Source organism: Carettochelys insculpta, chromosome 29 (assembly GCF_033958435.1).
Source record: "Carettochelys insculpta isolate YL-2023 chromosome 29, ASM3395843v1, whole genome shotgun sequence".
Taxonomy (NCBI): domain Eukaryota; kingdom Metazoa; phylum Chordata; order Testudines; family Carettochelyidae; genus Carettochelys; species Carettochelys insculpta.
The window spans coordinates 9,022,174-9,046,272 of NC_134165.1; the positions used below are offsets into that span (position 1 = coordinate 9,022,174).

At 49.6% G+C, this 24,099-nt stretch overlaps 1 protein-coding gene across 2 annotated transcripts in view; it reads left to right on the forward strand.

Moving 5' to 3' along the window:
* PPP1R1A (protein phosphatase 1 regulatory inhibitor subunit 1A) overlaps positions 1-24,099 on the forward strand; it is a 56,237-nt gene that overhangs the window by 22,497 nt on the left and 9,641 nt on the right. The window contains exons 2-3 of one of the 2 annotated variants that reach the window (XM_074979926.1): positions 6,353-6,413; positions 23,893-23,930. In XM_074979926.1, coding sequence (XP_074836027.1) covers positions 6,353-6,413; positions 23,893-23,930 — 99 coding nt within the window. The remainder of the gene's footprint in view (positions 1-6,352; positions 6,414-23,892; positions 23,931-24,099) is intronic. The other variant, XM_074979927.1, reaches the window with a different exon arrangement.

Here is a 24,099-nt window from a genome sequence, read left to right on the forward strand (position 1 = left end):
GTTTCTGGAGTTAACATGCCAGCCCTTCATCCCAGCATCTGCATCAGACTCGCTAGCAACAATTTCAGTTTCATCCACTGGTCTTGTGGCCAGGTGTGTGGTCTCCCCACATGAAGCCCCAGCTTGGCAGGACTTAGATGACTTAGCAGGGGTTGATCCTGCTTGAAGCAGGGGGCTGGACTAGGTGACCTCCTGAGGTCCCTTCCAGCCCTGTGATTCTGTGTGTGAGGACAATGCCACCACAGAGCTTCAGAACCTTGCCAGGAAACCCTCCTGGCCCTGGGATGCAGCCTGGGTGTCCTTTCAAAAGACCAGCTCTGGCACCGCCCCTCTGGAGTTGTTGAGCAAGGTTCTCTGGCGCGTGCTATACAGCAGTGGTTCTCACCCAGGGGTCTGTGTGCCCCTGGGAGTGCGCAGAGCTCTTCCAGAGGGTACATGAACTCGCTGTTTCTCAACCTTTTTTTATGAATAAAAAATTGTACTTCTCTTCATCTAATTTATTTATGTCTCCTTTGTGCACAGTCATGTACAATGGCAAGTTCATTGCCTATAGGCGATTTCCTCTCTTCTCACCAGTTACAATTAAGTTGTTTTAAAAATGCGTTGCAATGGTAGGAAAAAAAGCATGTCTGAAAATTGTAGGTACTGGGGGTACTTATAGATAAAAGGGGTTCTTTACAAAGGTTGAGAAATGCTGCTATGCAGGGGCTTAGACGAGATGGTCACAATAAACATTCTCTCCTACAGATCATTGAATTGCCAAGGTTGTGTCCACACTTACACTTTGCTCAGCAAAACTTTTGTTGTTCGCCTTGTGCTTCCTCCCTTTGGCCCTCCCTTGAACCACGAGGTTCTGCTGTGGCAAGTGCCTGTGCGAATGCTGCTTTGTGTGTAGGAGTGCTCGCCCGCTGACAAAGCGACACCCACTTCTTGGGGGTGGGAGGATTTTGTTTGCCGACAAAAGAAAACATTCACACGCTGGCTCTGGGCAACCTGGTTGCATGAACGCAAACTTGTTGCTGAAGGGATGTGTGGCGTAGGCACACCCGAAGAACGTGTGTGCCTGGACTGTCGGCGCAGGTCGTTATCTGGCATTGGAGTGCCCCCGGTTCTCACGTTAGCACAGGGCAAAGAATTGTTCTGCTGATCGTGATGTATTGGTACGTCCTCTCCCTGGTGTGTGGTGTCCCTCTCTGTGCCTGACAGGAGACCCCCTCCTCTGGGGCAGAGCTGGCTTTATGCTACAGAATGAATTTTGGACTTGGGGTGATTAGCCCAGAGGAACTCACCAATTACCTAAGCCAAGCTGGACGGGGGCGGGTGGGGAGAGGGGGCTGTTGCCACATAAATATTTTAGTACAATGCATGGTGCAGGGAGGTACCAGGGTCAGTGCTGCCCTCGGGCTCTGGACATGTGGCTTCAGTTCCTGACCTCCCCTTGGCCATGTCACTTAGTGTGTGTGTCTGGGTCTCAGTTCCCCACAGGTAACATGGGGTTAAGGGGAGCAGTGTCCTGGCTCCCCCAGGCATGCAGAGATAACTGCATGACGTGGCACAGTGGAGAGGTAAGCACCTGAAGGAGAGAGCAGCAACCCCAAAATGCTGCCCCCTGCTAACGTTCTGAATGGTTTGTGTGGTAGCCCGCATCTTCTCACACATGGACAGGCCCCCCGACCGCCTGGGGGGACCAAAGGGGACACCTACCCTGGGGCCCAGTGAGTCCAAAGGATTCTGTTGCACAGTCTGTGCTGCATCCCCCTAACCCTCACCCCAGTCCCTCCCCACCTGCAGAGCAGCTGGGCCCGGGGCTGATTTGCTGCGAATTATCCCTCGCAGTCTTGTTCCGGGGGCCTGTTTGCAGTCCATGTCCCCTGGGGCGTGATTGGTCACCCAGCTTTGCTCCTGTTCTGACAGCAGACCATTTCTAAGCAGCAGGAGAGAAGTGGACGGGAGTAGTGAGCACAGCTCTTTCCAGGATCAGCGTTCACTCTTTGAAGGAAATGATTCTGAGCATGGACTGGGCATGTGGGAGTTTCTGACTCTTTCCTGGGACAAGCAACAATGTCCACTCTTCTCACCCTGCTCCACCAGGGGCTCCCTCAGCTAAAACCAATTATGCAGTCGAGTTTCCCGCATTTCCATCTGTCTGGGTTTGCTCATCCCCAGCTGTGGCCTCTTGAGCCACAGCTCCAGCTCTGGGAGGCCCTGAGCAGGTCTGAGGGATGCCTGGCAGAGGCCCACAGGGCTTGGAAAGGGTTCAGAGCACGGGAGGGGAATCTTCTGCTACCGCTCAACTATTTCCTCCCCCACCCCCCTTGGAAGCAAGAGTAACCCAGCATGCCCAAAGGGTGTGGTGTAAGCCAGGACTCTGCCCTGCAGCCACCCAGAGCATGGAGGGACAGTTGGCACAGGCCGCTGGGCCTCTTTTCAGATGAGAACCAAATGCATAGTGGAAAATCAACCAGAAATCCCAAAGCCCTGGCTGAGTCTCGGAGCCTGGAGCTGCTAATGGCAGCTGGGGGGTGGGGGGGAAGTTGCCTGTGTATGTGGTATAAATATCACTGAGTGCTTGGGGAAGTGCAGTGCTTATGGGCCCTGTGCTACATGCCCCACAGCTTGATCAATATCATGGCTCCTCCTGCTATTGATGGCAGGCAGGCAGCAGTGCAGAAGTAGCCTGTGAAAGCAGCAGCAGCCTGGGCTGCTCAGGGGAGCAGCACTGGGCACAACTACTGCTCCATATCTGGTTCACATCTGGCCTGCTGGAGCAGCCGTGGCTGGAGGGTGAGTTACTGCCAGACCCTAACTGCGGAAAGGGAGCTCTGTAACACAAGGGGGAGCGAACATTTTACAGTGGGCCCCTCTTTTCATCCCTAAAATTAGCACCCATCGCCCCCACACACCTGTCTAATGTCATCCAAACCGACGGCAATTTTGGTTATGTTTATATGAAAAAAACCTTTCAGCGTGTGTAAGAAAATAAGTGTGAAGAATGTGAAAACGTTATTGATCGGTATATGAATGTGAACACCTACATCAAACCAGTCACAGATCTCAACATTTCTAATGAGCTGGATGAGCCTGAGACCCAGCAGCCAATTGCCCTTTATGAAATTTCACACCCTCCCAGGGGGCCCACTGCTCCCACTTTGGGCACAGCCAGGAAGCTGCATGGCAATGGGTGTGCAGCCTGATTGGTTGAGCAAAACTCTTTAAAGAGGGCACAAGCTGAACTTGTGGGGCAAAGAGCAAATTCTTGGTATTGGTGGGTGAAACCTGTTGTTCTCCTGGGCAGCGCTGCTAAGAACAGCCCCCTTCCCCTGCTCCACACATATACACCATGTGAACCAAGCCCCCTTTGCAAGTCTACACGGGTAGCTGAGGCCCAGAGTCACTACCGTCTGCATCCACCAAAGTGCCACTGAAAACATGGGAGAAGTTAGGAACCTAAATACTTGTGGCTCTGGGCCTAAGGGTCTTGCCCAGGGTCATACAAAGCACCTGTGGCACAGCCAGAAATTGCACCCAGAATTCCTGAGTCTCCATACAACATTTTAAGTGTAAAACTCTAATTCTCTCCTGATTAGCTGTCCCCACCCCAGCTGTGCTGGGTCCCGCCCTTTGCCTGATCAGGCTTCATTTGGGAGGCCATCTGTCAGCCAAACAAAACACACATCAGTGACAGAACAGCCCGGGACCTCTGAGCTCTCTCTGCCAAGCAGTGGACAGCCCCGGCTTCGGTGTGATCAATGTGCCCAGGTAGTTAATGGCTGTACTGTACTTTGCACACAGCAAGCACTCGGACGAAATGATTAATTAATTACCCTTGTTGAAGTGCTCTGGCAATGAAGAGCTCTATTAATAAGAGGCAGCTTCATTGGAGGAGGAAGCTGGCGCTAAACAGGACCACAAAACAGCCCAGACATTGCCAAGTGTTTATTGGCACTGGGTATAATTAACCCACGCACCTTACTAGAGTCAATATTTTCCACGTTTGCCAGGAACTATTTAAGGCATTGGTTTTAAAGGACATCTGCATCTTGCTAAGCTTGTTGGAAGCTACCTAGGTCCCCAGCCACGCAGCCACAGGGAAACCCGGAGGCAGACACACGGAGCAGCCCCTTCGCTGGAGCCCGTCTGCTGGTTCGCTCCCTTGCCTCCAGCTCCATCACTGCAATATTGATACTTGTTTCTTTGCCCATTGCGCCCAAGCACAGGGCTCTGTCCAGACACGTCCCCTGCCCCAAGGAGCTCTCAACCAATGTCAGAGTAGGAAGAGGAGAAGGCTCATGATGCCCAAGATCCAGCTGAGGCTCTTGGCTTTTTGATTAACTCCCGGTGACACCAGGAGGCTCTGGAGGATCTGGGAACAGAGCTGCCCCTGTCCCAGCCTAAAGGCCGAGCTTTCTGCATATCCAGCATTACCTCCTGAGCCAGGCACGTGAACGACCTCAGCACCCATTTAGATGCCAAGAGAAGTGGGACAGATGCTCTGAAGAGTAACACACAGGTCCTAAACTCTAGACATTAGAAATCCCTAGGTCTCATCTAGTGCTTGTCATCAATAGCTTGCAGAGCAATTTACAGGGAGGTTAAGGTCACGATCCCTGTTTTATGGAGGGGGAAACTGAGGCACAGATCAAGTATGTTGATTTTTCCCAAGGTCACTGAGCAGCAGCATCTATCTCCGCTGCCTCCTGATTTCTGTAGTCCTACGCATCTGCAAGCTCGATGCCCAGGCTGATGCAATGGTTGTATCAGTTATCAATTATGTATTGCTCCCATGTCACTTTATGCAGTTTTTTCTTAAAGAGACAGTGTTCTTCACTGTCTCTGTTCTTGTCTACACTACAGACTTATGGCAAGCCATGCCTCTGAGTGGCATAGTTACATTCACCTCACTTCTAGTGTGGACGGCGCAATGTCATCCGGGGGCTTCTCCTGTTGCCATAGCTACCACCTGTCAGGGAGGTGGAGTCCGCACGCTGATGGGAGAAGTTCTCCTGTTGGTGCAGGTAACTTCTCCACAACGTGCTGGCATGACACAGCTCCACTGCTGTGGCTTTGTAACCCTGTGCCAGCCGTGTGTTGTGTGAGGGAAGACTGGAGCTGCCTGGGAATCCCTCTCCCCACCCGGTGCAACGTTCAACCATTCTGCTGCAATTTTCCTTTAAAATACAAGTTTTGTTTCTGGTGAAAAACTGGGGGGTGGGGGAGGGGGAGGATTTGCACTAAGGTATCTCCTCTTTTGTGTTCCTGATAAAACCCCAGTTTTGGGTGGAAATGGAAATTACTTTTCAAAAATTACCATTTGATCCAAACGCCATTTTCAGGCAAAAGTATTTATTTGTAGGAAATTTTTTACAGCTCTAGTCATTATCGCTGAATGTTGCCATGAATGCGGGAACAGTATGGTGCTTGTGGCTCAAGACAGAAGACTGGGATTCTATACCCATGTTTGCCATCAATTCGGTGTGTGACCTTGGCGGGGGCTCTCTCGTGCCTCGGTTTCTCCACCTATAAAATGGTGACGACTTTATTTCCTACCTGCCCAGGCAAGGAACCATTACAATTTGTAAGGTGCTTTGGGGTCCTCAACTGAACCAAAATCCCAGACGAAACTCTCACCACATTGCAACTTTCTGGGTATAAGAAATCATCACCCAGATGCTGATTTGGGGGCTTGAGTCATCTCTAGTTAATGCTGTGCTAAACCTCAGCTCCCCTGCAGCTGTGGGTGCAGCAAGTACAGGAGAACCTCAGAGTTGGCTGTAACTTCGCAATGTTCTTAACTCTAAACAAAACATAATGGTTGTTCTTTCCAAAGTTCACAACTGAGCATTGACTTAAAACAGCTTTGAAACTTTATTGTGCAGAAGAAAAAGACTTTTAATCATCTTCATTTAAATGAACCAAGCGCTGGAACAGTTTCCTTCCCTTGTCACGTCTCCTCTTTCAAAATTTTCCCTTCATTTTTTAGCAGTTTCCTGGACTCTCCAGTATTTCCTTCATCTCCCCTTCTGCCCGATTGCATACTTTTGGTTCCAAATGAGGCATGTGGCTGATGAGTCAGTCTTGAACTTAACTGTAACGATGGACAGGCAGCACCAGGCCAAACTGTGGTATCAGCAACATGTTACCCACCCGCCCTTGCCTTGGAGCGTGGGATCACCCAGCTGTGCAGCCCAGTGCCTCGGATGGATGGACACAATACAACAGCCATTTTCTAAGGGCTGTTGCACCCAGGCGGTGGCAGGCTGGCTGTCTCTGGGGTTCTGCTGTATTGTATTGCTTTGTCTCCTGTTGCATGACTGATGTTTAGAGATGATTTTTGTCCCCTCTCTCTGTCTAGATCCGGAGGCGCCGGCCAACTCCTGCCACCCTGGTTCTGAGCAGCGACCAGTCGTCTCCAGGTGAGAGCCGTAGACAGCAGATTTATGTGCAGGAGTTGGTCTCTCATCAGGAGAACCTGGGAAGCTGATTTCCATTCTCAGATGTGGCCCTGAGTCTGGGGGAAACTTGCAGAGTCCCAGCCGATAAGGCAGGGGGCTTTCCAGGCATACCAGCTCCTCTTCCTCCCTGACTACCTCCAAAACCTGCTCCCTGTAAACAAGGACACAGCCCTGATGGGTGAGGGGAGGGGATCATGAAACATGTGTCTGGAAGAGCAATCCAGGTTTCTGGCTGTGGGCTGGGAGTGAATTTGTAGGCACCACTGCTCCCAGGCTCACCCCCCAGCACTGTCTGAAAATCACAGAAGATGAGGTTTGGAAGTGACCTCAGCAAATCCTTGAGTCCAGGCCCGTACTCAAAGCAGGACCAACTCCAACTAAATCACTCCAGCCGGGGCTTCTTCAACCTGGCCTTAAAAATCTGTAAACCTCCCCTTGCTCCAATCCAGTCTGCCCTTCCTTTTCTGCTCCCAGAGCTGGGGCAGTCAGAGAGTCCCAGGGGGCACAGCCCCCTACCTCACCCCATCAATCTTCTGTCTTCATGGAAACAGCTGCTTCTGGCGTGGACCATCCCATCCCAGGATGCAGCTTCTCCCCACACCAGGCAGCAGCTACCTGGCTGAACTGAGTGTCCCTGGGATCTGCCGGTCTAGGGAGATATCAGGGGAGCCGCCGGCCCTCCACCTCTGCTGCCTCTGACCTGCCATGTGACATGGAGACTCTGACAGCAGCCCAGCTCTCAGCCTCTTACAGTGGGGGAGGCGTAGGTTGGATATTAGGAAAAGCTGCGTCACCAGGCGGGTGGTGAAGCACTGGAATGTGTTACCTAGAGAGGTGGTGGATTCTCCATCCCTAGAGGTTTTTAAGTCCCAACTTGACAAGGTCCTGGCTGGGATGATTTATTTGGGGGTTGATCCTGCTTTGGGCAGGGGGCTGGACTCAGTGATGTCCTGAGGCCCCTTCCAGCCCTAAGATGCTATGGTTTGTGGGGGAGGGGTGAGCAGGACCTTTTACATCAGGAAAAGGCTTTTGCAGTGGGACCGACAGACTTGCCAGTCCCCTGGGCAAGGCATGGTTGTGGTGGCTCCGTTCCCCTCGAAGACTTGGGGTCTGGGGTTGGGGAGGGTTCAGGGCTGGGGCTAGCCTGCTACTCAGGGCTCTGGCAGTGGTATTGGGTACAAGGCTCCAGCACCACCAGTAGCAGCTGGGAGCCCCAGGTTCTGTTGAATTGCTGGGCCCTGGGGCAGTTGCCCCTTTCCCCCACCCTGTGGTTGACCTGCGCTGGTGCTAAGGCATTTTGTGACATCCGTCTGTTTAGAGGCCCATGGTGGCTGTTAGCACAACCCTGAAAGTTCACAGCTCATGAGACTGTCTGAAAAATCACGTATTTTGTTTTGGTTTGATCCAGGGATTCCCCCTTTTCCCTGTGGTTGACAGGGCTGCCAACTCGTCCACGGTCATCACAAGTCAGGCAGGTTTGCCCTCCTGTTAGAGGTCCCAGCTCAGAACAGGCCCCAGGCACCCAGAATACTTCCCAGACAAGTGGTGAGACAGACCCGGTCCCCAGCACTTCCCCGTCTGGTGCGCACGACAGTAGTACAAATTCACCAAATTCGTTTCAGGTCAGGGACACCAAATCAGAGAGGAACAGGTTTTAGACAGCGCTGGAGTTCTGAAATCAGAGGGTCGGGACTATCCCCCCAAAACCCCAGCGCCTCCTTGTGGGGGAGAGATGGGGGCTCAATGAACAGTACTATCCAGAGCGGGAAGGTGACACCATTGCTTGTTCTAAGCCCAGCTCCACTGGACTGGATTCGAACTAGTGACCTGCAGACAAAGGACTCATTAACAATGCTCCAAGCTGCTTGCTGCAAAGATACATATATTAAATTCCATGGAGTAACCCTGCCTTGGGATTGGTGCTAGCTAGAGAGAGTCTGGCAAGGAACAAACTCTTAGCTGATTGCAACAGATCCCCCAAAGAAACTAGATTGCCAAGCTCACAACAACAGCATTTCTTCGAAGGCTAGACGCTGCTCCCTATCTGGAAAAAGAACTTGCAAGACCCTGTGTAATACTAACAACAGAACTAAAGCTGGGTGAACTTTTTCAGACGACAGTTTCCTCAACAGCAAATCAGTTTTAGGTTGACTGAAGCTAATCATGAATTCAGACTGAATTCAGCAAATAATATCTGCAGATAAAAATAAGTTATTTAAAGTTGAAATGTTTTACACTTTCAAACTGAAATACTTTGAGTTTGAGTTTCAATAGGATGGTTCTTTTCAGAATGTAGCTAGAGTAGTTTTAAAAAAGGTGGAAAATTCACCAAAAAAAAAAAAAACAACCAAAACAAAACAAAAACCCTGACAATTTTCTGTATCAGATCAGCCCAAACCACCAGAAATTCAGATCTTTTTGGTTCAGCCACTGAATGAAAAGAAGTCAGTTTTTCATCCAGCCTGAGATAAACCACACTGTGACAGACTTTTCTGTACTGTTGCCATAAATTTTCAGGCTGGTCAATGCTATCTAATCAGTTTTGACGGAAAATTAGATTTTTGACTGCATGATTTTGTGTCAAAGAGTCTGTTTTCTGAGGAAAAGCTGATTTTTCTGTTTAAAAAAAAATCTGAGAACAAAAATATTTCAATTCCAAGTGCCTGCTTCAGTGCCTCATGGGACTTGTGGTTTGGTTTCCTCATTGCTGCATTCTCCTCTATGATCTCAGCTAGACTACCTCTCCCAAGATACACAGCGACAACTTCATGATGCAACTGCCTGCCCTCATCAAGGGGGAGATGCTGTCGGACCAGGCAGCCTGGCCTAGTGCAGGGAGCAGAAGTTTGAAACATCAGACTCCAGCTCCCAGGAGGCCTTTCTGAATGGAAATATTTTGTTTCCCACCAAAAAGTTGATACCTTCTGAAAAAAGAAAAATCCCCTTTCCAGTCATCTCTCCATGTCACAGAGAGGCAGCCGTGTTAGTCTGTGTCTTCAAAGAACACAAAAGCAGTCCTGTAGAACTTTAACAAAATCATGGGGCAGACCTCTCTCTCCTAGTTTTTCCACTGGTGTCAGTGTTCCTAGCGCTCCCTGGGCCTCTCCCTGCTTCCTGCAGACCATTAGCAGCTCTTCCTTCCTATTATTGGGCCCAGGTGAGAGTGTTTTCTGTTGTAGGTCTCCCTTGTCTGATGCCCTTTGGCTAGCTTTTTGTACCCAGCTCTGGGGACGGCCTCACTGCTTTGCTAATTCCTATGGCAGGGGCCAGGAAAGGGCTGGCCTGTGTTGGGAGCAGCTCTGCCTTCAGGATTTCACTGCTGTCCCAACTAAGGCTCCGGCTCCCTCCACTCCACTGACAGATGAGCTGTGACATGCTGCTGAGACCCAGAGAGGGCTGCAGTCTTTTAAAAACACTCCCAGGCAATGAAATATGAATGAGTTTGCAGTGCTGTGGCCACTCGCTCTCTAAGAGGCTGAGCGGAGCTTCCTGCTGACGGAGGGGAAACAGCTGGGGACCAGTGGCAGGCAGATTTTCAGATGCCAAGTCCCTTGCTCCAGTTCTGGCTGGAGCCATTGGTTGGGATCCAAGTTTCAGATGTCCGGGCGGCCCATGGCGTTTGGATCCGGGGCTTTGGGTTGACATGTTATAAATGCCAGAGCCTGCAAGCTTCTTAGAGCTGTGGGGATTAACTCTGTAAATGAAAGCGAATTGAATGCCTGGTGCTGAGAGGAGCTGGTAGATGGAGCCAGCTCATTAATGCTGTAATTGGTCTGTCTTTCCTTTGTGGCCATGATAACCTCTGATGCACACAATGCAGGGATTCTCCCTGCAGCCGGATCGCAGGGGGAGGCTCCACGCTCTGTCTCTTACCGTGAAAGGAGCTGGCAAATGCGCTTCATCAGACAGGGGAAATCTGCCTCTTGGAGAAATGGAAAGTGACAGCAGGAATGAAATGTTAACGATGAGAGGTTTAGCCTAGCTAAAGCCAGGCCAGGCCTTGCTGCCCTCTGCCACCCAGCTCACAGATTCTGCAGTGCTTCAGGCATCCTTGAATCCTGCCTGTCCGCCATAGACAGAGGGAGTGGCATCCACAGGGTGCTTGCAGTGGGCTGTGTGAGCTGCCACTGTGCTGATGTCTTTGTGACGTGACGTGGCCACCTGGTTTTTTAGAATCCTAGAATCCTAGGGCTGGAAGGGACCTAGGAGGTCATCAAGTGTAGCCCCCGGCCTAAAGCAGGACCAACCCCAACTAAATCATCCCAGCCAGGACTTTGTCAAGCCAGCACTTAAAAACCTCTAGGGATGGAGATTCCACCACCTCTCTAGGTAACACATTCCAGTGCTTCACCACCCTCCTGGGGAAATAGTTTTTCCTAATATCCAACCTACACCTCCCACTGTGTAACTTGAGACCGTTGCTCCTTGTTCTGTCATCCCTCACCACTGAGAACAGCCTGCTCTTTAGAGTCCCCTATCAGGAAGGTGAAGGCTGCTATGAAATCGCCCCTCACTCTTCTCTTCTGCAAACTAAATAAGCCAAAGTCCCTCAGCCTCTCCTCAGAGGCCATGTGATCTAGCCCCCTAATAATTTTTATTCCCCTTCGCTGGACCCACTCGAGTGCATCCACATCCTTTCTTTAGTGGGGGGCCCAGAACTGGATGCAATACTCTGGATGTGGCCTTACCAGTGCCAAGTAGAGGGGAACAATAACTTCTCTAGATCTGCTGGAAATGCTTCTCCAAATGCTCCCCAATATGCCGCTAGCCTTCTTGGCTACAAGGACACACTGTTGTCTCATATCCAGTCTCTCATCCACTGTAATCCCCAGATCCTTTTCTGCTGCACTGCTACTTTACCAGTCCATCCCCAGCCTGAAACAATGCTTGGGATTCTTCTGTCCCAAGTTCAGGACTCTGCACTTGTCCTTGTTGAACCTCATCACATTTCTTTTGAACCAATCTTCAAATTTATCTAGTTCTGGCCCTATCCTCCAAGCTATCTACCTCTCCCCCTAGCTTAGTGTTGTCTGCAAATTTGCTGAGGGTGCAATCCATCCCATCATACAGTTCATTAATAAAGATTATGAACAATATCAGTCCTAGAACCAATCTTTGGGGCACCCTACTTGAAGCTGACTGCCAACCGGACACTGAACCATTCATCACTACACTTTGGGCCCAACCATCTAGCCAGCTTTCTGTCCATCTTACAGTCCATGTAGCCAATCCAGACTTCCTTAATTTATGGGCAAGAATGTTGTGGAAGACTGTGTCAAAGGCTTTGCTAAAGTCAAGGTATATCACATCCACTGACTTCCCCATGTCCACAGAGCCAGTTACCTCATCATAGAAGCTAATCAGATTGGTCAGGCACAACTTGCCCTTGGAGAATCCATGTTGACTACTCTTGATCACTTTTCCCCTTCCAAGTGCTCCAAAATGGATTCCTTAAGGCTCCCCTCCATGATTTTTTCAGGGACTGAGGTAAGGCTGACCGGTCTATAGTTCCCTGGATTGTTCTTCTTTTCTTTTTTAAAGATGGGCACTACATTTAGCTTTTTCCAGTCATCCAGGACTTTTCCCGATCTCCATGAGTTTTCAAAAATAATAGCCAAAGGTTCTGCAATGACGTCTGCCAATTCCCTCAGTACCCTCGGATGCATTAATCTGGACCCATGGATTTGTGTGCATCTAGGTTTTCTAAATAGCTCTTACCCTGTTCTTTCCCCACCGAGGGCTGCCCACCTTCCCATATTGCATTGCCTAGTGCCATAGTTTGGGAACTGATCTTGCCCATGAAGAGCGAGGCAAAAAAGCATGGAGTACTTCAGCTTTTCCTGCATCTTCTACCACTAGGTTACCTCCCTCATCTAGTAATGGCCCCACACCTTCTCTGATAACCCTCTTATTGTTAACCTGCCTGTAGAAACCCTTCTTGTTACCCTTCACTTTCCTTGCTAGCTGTAATTCCAGTTGTGTTTTTGCTTTCTTGATTACTCTCTGGCATTCTCCAGCCATATATTTATACTCCTTCTTAGTCATCTGTCCAAGTTTCCACTTCTTATATGCATCCCTTTCGAGTGTGAGCTCGCGAAGGATTTTCCTGTTAAGCCTAGCTGGTTGCCTACCATATTTGCTTTTCTTACCGTGCATCAGAGTAAGAAACTCAGTTTTCAATAAAAGTATACGAAGGGCCATGTCCTCCACTGAGGGAGCTTGAGCACAGCACCGGGGAAGTCAATTATCAGCAAGCGTAACAAATGCAGTGACGTTCACCTGAGCGCACACAGACTGGAGCAGTGGCTGTAGCGCGGGTGATCTTCCCCCATTCAGCTCAATGTGTGTTGACTCTGGAGACTACTGATAACGTTTAGAAGGAGAGGGATTGTCCTATTATGAATCCGTGTCCATTTGCTGTGGAGGGGGTAGAGCTTGGTGATGTTTGTGGGTGAAACCTGGGAACATCTTAGGTTACAGCTTCTTATTACAGTGACCACTGATACCTCAAGCATCCTTGTCTTTGGATTGTGTCTCATCCTGTACTTAGACTGTGACCTGCATAGTGCATTCGAGGTTGGGGCTTTTAGGCATGACCACATCTAAATAACAAATAACAATGGTACATTAATAGGAAATTATTTTTTCCATTTCAAATGCACTGTATGATGGGCTCGTGGGGGCTCTTTTTGATGGAGGCGGGGCTTGTCTGCTTTATTCAGGTTAGCTGTTTCTGAGGGAACGGTGTTGTCCATAGCAGCTGGCTAAGCCTTGTCTTTAGGAGAGAAGTAAATAAATTGTACCTTATCCTGATATCATTATTTGACTATCATTAGCACAAGCTTAGGGCGACCATATTTTCCTAAGCCAAATACGGAACACATGGGGCGGGGAGGGGGGTAGGTTAAGGTGGCTCCCTAGCTACAACTGCCAAGCAAGTACAGCTCCCTGGCTGCTCCATGCTATGGGGCTCCAGAACAGGGCCTGTTGCCCCACAGAGGAGCTCCTTAGTTGCAGGGGTGGTTGCCCTGTGGAGGGGGGTGGGGTTCCAAGGTGACCACACCTCCGGGTGCCGGGAATAGGGTCGCAGCCCTGCCAGTGTGGCTCCCAGCTTCCACGAGCCGCAAGGAGCCAGGAACGGAGCTGCAGCCCCCCCGGTGCAACTTTCAGCTTCCCCAAGCCACAGGGAGCCGCAAATAGGGCTGAAGCCCTTCCAGTGGTGGCTCCCAGCTTCCCCAAGCCATGGGGAGCTGCGAACAGGGCTGTGGCCCCGCTGCAGGGAGCCAGAACAGGGCTGCAGCCCTGCCTTGTGGGAGGGGAGAGGGTGTCCCTGGCTTGAGGGGTGGCTGCCCAGGTACCAGGTCCCATTAAAATCTTTAAAAGGAGTGTGGGACATACATGACCCCCCCACCCTGCCCCACATCCCCTGCCTTACTAACATGGCAGGCCCCTGCTGGCTCCCTCTCCTGCTTGTCCGCATGGCCGTTGAGTACCTGCTCTGCCTGCTTTCCACGTGCTCTCTGGCTGGCAGCTGTAGCTGCGCTGACCTGGGAGAAGGGCAGCTCACCGGGGGGCATGAATACAGGACAACTAGCCCCTTTGTTAACATACATCCTGGTGCCTGAAATAGGGGCCTGTCCCAGCCAAAATGGGACGGATGGTCACCCTGACAAGTTAGTGCTGCCACACTCCACAGACACACATGGGGCAATTATTGTGCTCCTGGAGCAGACGGGTTGGTCACAGAGGCTGCGTCTACACTTACTTTGAATAACGACGGCTGCTGCACAATTTTAGGTACACTAATTGAGTACCAAAAATCAATTTTGCGACTGTCAGTTTTCATCCCTGTCCTCGCCGCAGAACGCCCACGGGACCGCCCCTCCCCTCGGCATCCCTTAATCCTCGTGCTCACAAGGGGGTCCGGGGCCGACCTTGACCTGGAATGCACTGTTTCGTGCATTGAAATGGCACCCCAGAAGATCAAACCCAAGCGTTCGATCTTGCACCGCAAGCGTAGACCCAGCCAGAGCTTCCTTCTGAGCAAGATGCGCACCAGCTGTGAGCACTGCCCAGGTGTGCCAGAGGTTACCGTAGCTAACAGAGAGAAAGCTGTGCTAGTCTATAGACTATCAAAACTAAAAAGCAGTCCAGTAGCACTTTAAAGACTAACAAAATAATTTATTAGGTGATGAGCTTTCGTGGGACAGACCCACTTCTTCAGCCCGTAGCCAGACCAGAACAGACTCAATATTTAAGGCACAGAGAGCGAAAAACAGTAATCAAGGTGGACAAATCAGAAAAATTATCATCCCCCCACTTCTGCCCCTCTGCTTTCTGATTTGCTCACCTTGATGATAATTTTTCTGATTTGTCAACCTTGATTACTATTTTTGGTTCTTTGTGCCTTAAATATTGAGGCTGTTCTGGTCTGGCTATGGGCTGAAGAAGTGGGTCTGTCCCACGAAAGCTCATCGCCTAATAAATTATTTTGTTAGTCTTTAAAGTGCTACTGGGCTGCTTCTTTGTTTTGATACCTTAACTATTTGACTAAGGTATGGTACACTTGGCGCCATCTAGTGACTAAACTGTATAATACAGTTTAACATTCCATTTCAGCTCCCCCCTTAAATTCTACATTCCTGCCATGTCATCATCTAATAAATTATTTTGTTAGTCTTTGAAGTGCTACATGGCTGCTGTTTTGTTTTGATAGAATACTAACTAACACAGCTACCTCTCTGTTACTATTCCTGCCATGTGCAAAGCTTACAGACCAGCTCAGTGTGTCTGTTAACGGCCACTGACTCGTGATTTTCTAATTCCACAACTCAACCTTGCAGCAAGTTGCTTATCTGGCCATCCATTAATTGCAACAATTGGTTGTGTCTGGAATCCTCGAGCCACTTTGTCTTCTGTAAAGTCTGTTTAACACTAACAGGCAGAAGCGAATCTGCAACCTCTGTAGCTTAGCACCAGCCGCTCCTGCTCTCACTGAAAGTCAGCTGGCTCCCAGCTAAGGCTGTAGTAGAGGCAACTCATTCTATTCCTCTGTAAGTGGTCTAACTGCCACTACATGGGACAGTAAACCACACCCAGTAGGTGTGTGGTTACATATTATCTACTGATCTTGCTGAGAAACAAATTGTAGATGGCAATAGTTTCTGTTGAACTCTCCATTGTCAGTCTTGACCACATATGATCTGGATGATGAATTCTTTTATCTAGAGTGTCTGGAGCTATCCATCCTTTTTCTGCATCCAGATTGACACAAGCACAGCCCCCAGGTTCTAGACCGACTGTTATCTGAGTAACATCTGTTCTAAGAGTCTTTTTAGGCTCTCTTTTTCCTTTTCATCTGATTTGGCTATTGTCTTCATGTCTGGCCACTTTTGAGATAGTTTCTGTTCCAAACTTAGAACAAAAGTTTGAGTTGTCTTCCTGTATCCAGTAGCCACTGTTGGTGTTAATCTGAAGCTCAGAAGGGTCCGAATTTCTTCAACCTCTGTGGAACTGGGAGGGGATTGGGGGCTTCCCTGACTCATGGTTTTCTGTTGTGTTAGATCATGATTTCTACAGGGACCAGCTGCACTGACCAGATAAGCAATTGTTGGCCTGAAGCATAGTGAGATGTTGATAGACGTTGAGTAGGTAGTAGTAGGCATCCTTCAGTCTGCATAGACTATGGATCGCGCCCTTTATAGTTTCAATTGAGGACTTCATTTACAGCGTCTATTGTGACTATGAAGACCCACATGAGAGTGACAGAGTTCACCTGCCTCACTGGATGCGTGAGGCTTAAGGTTCCTGAACCTGACAAGTGACTGAAATTTGGGCACCAGGCAAACCAATAAGAAAATCAACAAGAAATGAGAAACATCAACATTTTAAGCTTGCTTGCTGGAATGTGTGGACCATGCTGACCGGCTTGACTGAAGATCTTCAGGCCATCAGTGACACCCGAAAGACCGCTGTCGTCAACGAGGAACTGAAGAGGCTCCGAGTTGATATCGCTGCACTGCAAGAGACGCGACTCGCAGATTTGGGATCTCTAAAGGAAAAGGACTACACCTTTTTCTGGCAGCGTAAAGCCCAAGAAGAACCCAGAGAACATGGTGTTGGCTTTGCTGTCAGAAACACCTTTCTACAAATGGTGGAATTAGTCCTGGGCGGATCAGAAAGACTTCTTCGGATCACGCTTCAAACTTGCGCCGGTCCCGTCCACTCAATCAGCGCTTATGCTCCAACCCTGTACACCACACCAGAAGTAAAAGACAAGTTCTATGACGTGCTTAGTGCTGCTGTAGCGCAAATACCTGCTCGTGAACAACTGTACATCTTGGATGACTTCAATGCAAGAGTTGGAGCTGATTGGGCCTCATGGCCTTCCTGCTTAGGACACTTCGGTGTGGGAAAAATGAATGACAAGGGACAGCGTCTCCTTGAACTGTGCATGTACCACAATCTGTGCATCACAAACACATTCTTCTAAACGAAGCCACAGCACAGAGTGTTGTGGAGACACCCACGCTCGAAGCACTGGCATCAACTAGATGTGGTCTTCGCTAGTCATAATAACCTCAAAAACTTCCTTCTGACACACAGCTATCATAGTGCTGACTGTGATACAGATCACTCGCTAGTTTGCTGCAAGCTCAAGCTGAGACCCAAGAAGCTGCACCGCTCTCAATCTGCTGGAAGGCCCCGCATCGACGCCAGAAAGACGGCAAACTCGGAGAAAGCTGAAAAGTTCAGAGAGACCCTCCAGGAAAATCTGGGCAGCGGCCCTGGGGGCGCCGATGTGACATCCAAGTGGCAAGCTCTGAGGGATACAGTTTACAACACGGCCTTGTTGGTGTTTGGAAGAAGAGCTAGAAACACGAACGACTGGTTCGAAGCTAACTCCGATGAGATGATTCCTGTCATTGAAAAGAAGCGCGCTGCACTCCTGGAGTACAAACGCTCACCGAGCCAGAGTACCCAGCAAGCACTTAGAGACGTTGAGTAACTGTTTGTTAAAGTAAGTCGGGACACCTGGCACAGCAGACCTTGAGCAAACCACCCAATAATCACAAGATTCATTATGAGATGAAGGTATCAGACCAAGTTTATTGCTGACCAAGCACAGTTGTGCATTTTGCAGACTCTACGAGGCTATTTAAAACATGCATGCCTGTGACAGTGGATGGGTGGGATTTTCCATTCCTCCCTCTCCTGGGCAAACATATTCCCTGTGAGTTAAGTCTTTATATCACCGTACAAGCAAGTTATAACTACCCCTCTGACAAAGTTACTGCCTCTGATGTCACCTTGCACGTGTTGGTTTGATCAAAACATTTCTGTTACCTCTTGTCATCCTAACCTTATCTTTTGGGTGGGCTCAGTGTGTTCCTGTTATCCTTGGGGAATGTGTGTACCATCCTAGATATTAGAATGTGTTTGTTTGTGTTCTCTGTGACCAAAGCAGCCGACACAATTGCTGTGGCCCTCCGCAGGTGGGGAGGGCCAGCTCCAGGCTCCAGGAAGGAGCAGGGCCTCTGGAGGAAGGGGGTGGGGCAGGGGCTATTCTCCCCCACCCAGCCCTTCAGCATAGCATGGTGATGGATGGGGAAATGGGGTGGACATAATATGCCAGGACCTCAGCAAGGCTTTGGACACAGTTCACTTGACATTCTGTTAAGGAAGATGGAGAAATGAAGGCTCAAGAGAACTACTGTCAGTTAACCAACGGTGAAGAAAGAGTAACTCTCCGTGGAATGGTAGCCGATGAGAAGGAGATCTTACGTGGAGTTCCACGGGGATCAGGTCTGGGGCTAGTGTTATCAATAACTTGGCTGTAGGTACAGAGATCGTACTGGTCAAGTCTGCAGATGACACAAAGCCGATGGGGAGATATGGTGGGTTATGTGGTACACAGACTGGAACTGGGGTACTGCTGTGTCCCCTCAACTCTCCAGCCAGGGCTGTCTCTTACAGTGCTTTGCTAGGGACAAGCAGCAAACCCCTCCAGGTGCTCTTAACACTCAGCACAACGGCACATGGAGCCCTGCACCCAGCTAGATTGTATGACTGCTCCCAGAGCCACTCGCAAATAACAGAGAAAGGGACCAGCTGACTCCCCACAGCTCCCTGACCTTCCCCTGAGCTGCACCGTCTTACCAAGACCACAAGTCTTGAACAGTGCATGTATATAGCCCAGCCTGCCCCTCCCTTAGTAAGCAAAACACAGGTAAAATATAAAGCAGTTTTATTAATTGCAGAAGGAGGGAGTGTAAGGCTATGGCTACACTGCCCCTAAACTCAAAATAAGATGAAATGTGCACTATGCAAATAGTGTCGCTTATTTTGAGTTAATTTCGAAATTGGTTATTTTGGCATTTGGCACTATCTGCACAGTGACTAATGTCGAAATACTGCACTATTGGAGACATCCCTTATGCCTTCTGCAATGAGGTGTAGACGAATGCCAAAATAGTGCGCCCCTTATTTTGAAAAATATTTCAAAATACTGGGCACGTTTCATAGACATGGCGTAGCTATTTTAGGATACCTAAATATCTCAAAAGAGCTCTGCAGTGTAGACATAGCGTAAGTGTTTAGAAGTGGTAGGCATAGAAGGACAGAGATGCTTGCCAAAGAAAAGACAAGCAACCAACCTCAATCTTAAACCCTTTTCCACTAGGAAATATTTGGATCGAGCAATGTTCTCCCCCACTGGATGTTTCAGTCCTTCATGCACAGACATCTCTGGGAAGCCTGGTCCAGTGTGTTTAGAGGAGCTTCATGTTCTTGGCATGCTGGTTGTTTCTAAGGCAGGAGGAGAAAAGCCAAGACCTAGTGTATTGTCCCTTGTTTTATACTCTTGGTCCATGTGCCTGGTGGACACCAGCTCACATATATCCTGATGGGTTTGCCCAGTCACAGTGATTGATCAGTTCCTATTCTGTGGTGCCTGCATAGTTATGTCACACAGGTGGCACACATGAGCAGGGACACTTTCCATGACACTAGCAAACTGACAGCATATTTCAGGAACAACCGGACCAAACAATCACATACTTCTATACTCCTTAGCCTATTACACACACCTATTGTGGCAGAACAATGGGCCCCTGCAGATCATGACGTTTCCTATGACGCCTCACATGGCAGGCTTCGTATGAGATATCACAACCATATCTGAGTGATGACTGTGTGGGGTGCAAGGTGTCAGTCTGAGGTACAGCGTGTTACAGGGGTTGCCAGCAACTTTGGGGATAGAGTGAAAAAGCCGAGGGACCATAAGTAATTAGAGGGCTGGGCTGTAGATAACAAAATTCAAATTCAAATTCAGCTACGACACATGTAAGGTGCTCGACTTGAGGGGGTACAATAAAAGCCCAAACAGCGAATGCGGGGAAACTGGCTTGGCAGAAGCTCTGATGAGGAAGATCTGGGAGCTGTAATGGAGTCAGCAATGCAATGCTGTTGAGGGGGGAAGCAAGTACAATGTTCGGTTGCATTAACAGAGGCATATCAGGCAAGTCACAGGGACAGTAATGCTCTCCTCAGCACTGGTTAGGCCACAGCTAGAATCCCATGTCCAGTTTTGGTCACCAGGGTGTAGAAAAGATGGAGAGGAATGGGATGGGATCCAGAGGGGCAGGACAACAATGATCAAAGAGATGGAATACAAGCCGTACAAGCAAAGGCTGACGGACCTGGATATGTTTAGTTTGGAAAAGAGGAAGCTGGGGCAGGAGGGGGTATGATAATGGTCTTCAGATATTTGAAATGCTGCCATAAAAAAGGTGGCAAAAAATCTTCTTTCTTGCCACAAGAGGGCAGGACAAGAGGTAATGGATTTACACTAGAGAATGTCAGTTTTAGATTTAATATCAGGAAAACCTTCTGAGCTGTAAGAACTGGGGATGCCATATTTGACCTTGCAGAAAAGAGGACATCCTTGAGAGGGAGTCTATCTGTATCAGTATGTACCAACTCACCTTGTATTAATGTGTTATAATGTATATAGTACATTACAACAATGTGAGTGGGTAGACACTGATACAGATGCGCTCTCTCTCGCTCTCTCTCTCAAAGGTGTCCTCTTTTTTATATGGTAGCCATATAAGAACAGTAGGAGAAAGGAACAGGTGCCTTGGGAGGCTGTGGAAGCTCCTTCACTGAAGTTTCCAAAAGCAAGCTGGATAGCCACCTGTCTTGGGTGGTTTTGCTACTATCAGCCACATCTTCATACAGCCTAAAACTTCTGAAGACTGTGGTAATTTCTCAAAAAACAGAATGACATACCCTGCCCCCATGTCCCTCACTAAGTACAGTGGTTTTGTGAAGTGTCCACTGTACACCATTGTGGTGCCAACCCCTGGACACAACAGATCCTGAACATTGGCAGGGAGTTAGACTTGATGATCCTTCTTTCTCAATTCGTGACTCGATGGTTCTGGTAGTGGGTGAGGAGTCAAACTCCTCAAATCTCCCCCGTAGCAGCTGATTTACTTCTGGCAGATTCCCTCAGCAGCATTTCTACAGCCCTGGCCTTTTGGGCAGAACTTCCTAGGGCAACTCCACCTATGGAGGCACTCATAGACAGTGCTCAGCTCTATTATTCCCACCTTGTCACTAGACCTGAATCACATTGGTTAAAATACTAGTGTCCTCTGGCAGTTAACCTAGTGCAGACACAGCAAGTGAGGGCCAGCCTGGACTGTGTGTAGCATCTAATAGGAGGTCTTGGTTGCTCAGCTGAGTGGATTTACCTTCCATCTCATGCCCTGGGTAGCTATGGGAACATCAAACAGCTGTGGTAGAGGTGCCTCATACTGAAATCTCATTTGCACCAGAAAATTAGGGTGGTTTAACTACGTCCATCAGCCCAGGTACCACCTCACAGGGAGGAGGTGAGCCACTCCTTTTGCTGTAAGTACGCAGCTGTGCTGCTGTAGTATTTTAAGTGTAGATGAGCTCTGAGATGTTCCTAGATTCTAAGTCCACAAGGCGCCACTGTGATCATCAAGTCTGGCCTTCTGCTTGCCACAGGCCAGAGACCTTCTGTGAATCAATCCGTGTTGGAACAAAAGAACTTCTAGACAAAAATCCAATCTGGATTTAAAAATTGTCCATGATGGAGACGCCACCATTGCTATTGTGGAGGCTTCAACGCCACAGCGTTTTCTTTCTTTCTTTCTTTCTTTCTTTCTTTCCCCTGGTGCTTCAGAGCAGTGTGAGGGGAGAAAGGAGAGGCCACTGGGCCCCTGTCCTCTAAGGACTGGCAAGGGGAGAGGACTAAGGACTCTGCCATTGAGGCCCTCCTGAGGTCCACAAGCTTTGTAGCCATTCAGTGACTGAGGGAACTTGATGGTCAGTGATTCTGGTTACCATGGCAACACCCTGTTTTGTTGCCCAGGCAACTGAGATGCTACAGGTCAGATCCCATTGCTGAGTGGGAAAGTGTTTTAAAATTGGGGGATTTTTTTAGTCTGTTGGAGCAAAATTGTCATGGTGACAGCATCCCAGCTCAGTCCTGCGGGGGAGGTGGTGAGACACAAGGCAGAGAGCCCATGGAATATCGCATGTGCCCGTGTGCGCGCGCGTGCACACACACACACACACACACACACAGAGTCGCTTCCTTCTGTGCAGCTACGTGCTGTCCACACACACTCGGCACACATCCCGCACAGACACCACCCATAAACACACCCGTTCTGTAGGCACGCGGTACAAACAGCCCACACACACATGTTCTCTGGGAGGGAGCGGAGGCCACTTGCCCAGGCTGCCTAGCAAGGACTCAGCTGCCCAGGCTCTGACAAAGCCTGCCTCACCGGGGAGAAACTGGGAACAAACGAATCCAGCAAGCTGGGCCTGATCCTGGTCTTGACAATGCTGCTGCTAACCATCAGCAACAGGAGCTGCCCCAGCAAGGGTCAGAGTGAGTCTGGCAGCATCAGGCCTGCTGTGCCGTGTGTCCTGCACCAGCCTGGGCTGTGGTGCCCTGGCACAGAGAGTCTATTGCTAGGTACTCCTTGGGACTCAGCCAGTACATTTCAGGTCTGTGGTAATTTTTCAAAACACAGAATGACTGAATGCCATAACCTCCCCCTCCCATGTCCCACACAGATTGGAGGATTGGACCAAAAGAAATCTGAGGAGGTTCAACAAGGACAAGTGCAGAGTCCTGTACTTGGGATCAAAGAATCCCATGCACTGTGACTGGCTGGAGATCGACTGGCTAAGTAGCAGTGCAGCAAAAAGGATCTAGGGACTACAGTGGGTGAGAGGCTGGATATGTGTCAACAGTGTGTCCTTGTAGCCAAGAAGGCTAACAGTACATGGGGTGCATTAGGAGGAGAATTTCCAGCAGATCTAGAGAAGTTATTATGTCCCTTTATTCAACATTGGTGAGGCCACATCTGGGACAGTGCATCCAGTTCTGGGGTCCCCAGTATAGAAAGGCTGGGGATGCATTGGAGAGGGTCTAGCGCAGGGCAACCAGAACATTAAGGGGGCTGGAGTACATGACCTATGGGGAGAGGCTGAGGGATTTGGGCTTCTTTAGTTTGTGAAAGAGAAGAGTGAGGGGTAATTTAATAGCAGCCTTCAACTGCCTGAAGTGGGGCTCTAAAGAGGATGTAGAGAAGCTGATCTCAGTAGTGACAGATGGCAGAACAAGGAGCAGTGGTCTCAAGTTGTAGTGGGAGAGGTGTAGGTTGGATATTAGGAAAAACTACTTCACCAGGAGGGAGGTGAAGCACTGGAATGTGTTACCTAGAGAGGTGGTGGAATTTCCATCCCTAGAGGTTTTTAAGTCCTGGCTTGACAAAGTCCTGGCTGGGATGATTTTGTTGGGGTTGGTCCTGCTTTGGGCACAGGGCTGGACTAGATGACCTCCTGAGGTCCCTTCCAGCCCTAGGATTCTATGATTTCCCAAGTAACAAACTGAGACTCTGCCCAGCACCAAGTGGTCACAAGGTGCAGCCATGCTGAATGGGTGGTATTTTGCACCCATTTTGCAGGTGTGGGAATGACACGAGAGGCCTGCTCAGTTGGCCCCAGGGCAGGAAGAGGGTTGGAGCGAATACCCCAGCTGTCACCCCCTTTGTAGACCAGGGCTGAGCCCCTTCACCTGCTCCCTTCCTTGCTGGGATGAAGTGGATCCATATTTCCGACGTGTTTGAGATCCCCAGCCAGGGACATTCTGGAAACACAAAGAAGTCATGTGGTCGGGGTTAATGGTTTGAACCCAGCATGTCATAAAGCAGCTGCTGCAGATCTCCAGGGCTAGCCCTACCCCCAGGGATCAGAGACCCCATGGCAGCATGTACTGTGTGTAATCAGCTCCTGCACTCTTCTCTGTACTAACCTGTGGCTCCTCTTCCCTCGCCCCCATTTTCTTTCTCCCCAATTCCACTCCACACTCCCTCCCCTCCCCCCACAGAAATCGACGAGGACCGGCTCCCCAACCCCTTGCTGAAGGTAGGTGCCTCCTGTCTTCTGCACCCCCGTCTGGTGGTTTGGGAAGGGCACGCCCCACACAGTAGGCTCCTGCATGCCTGGCGTTTCCTAGCAGGAGCATGCCTGAGTCACATGCGGCTGGAGCAGCAGGGCAGAGCAGCCCAGCCTAATCCCTGGGCCCAGCAAGGGG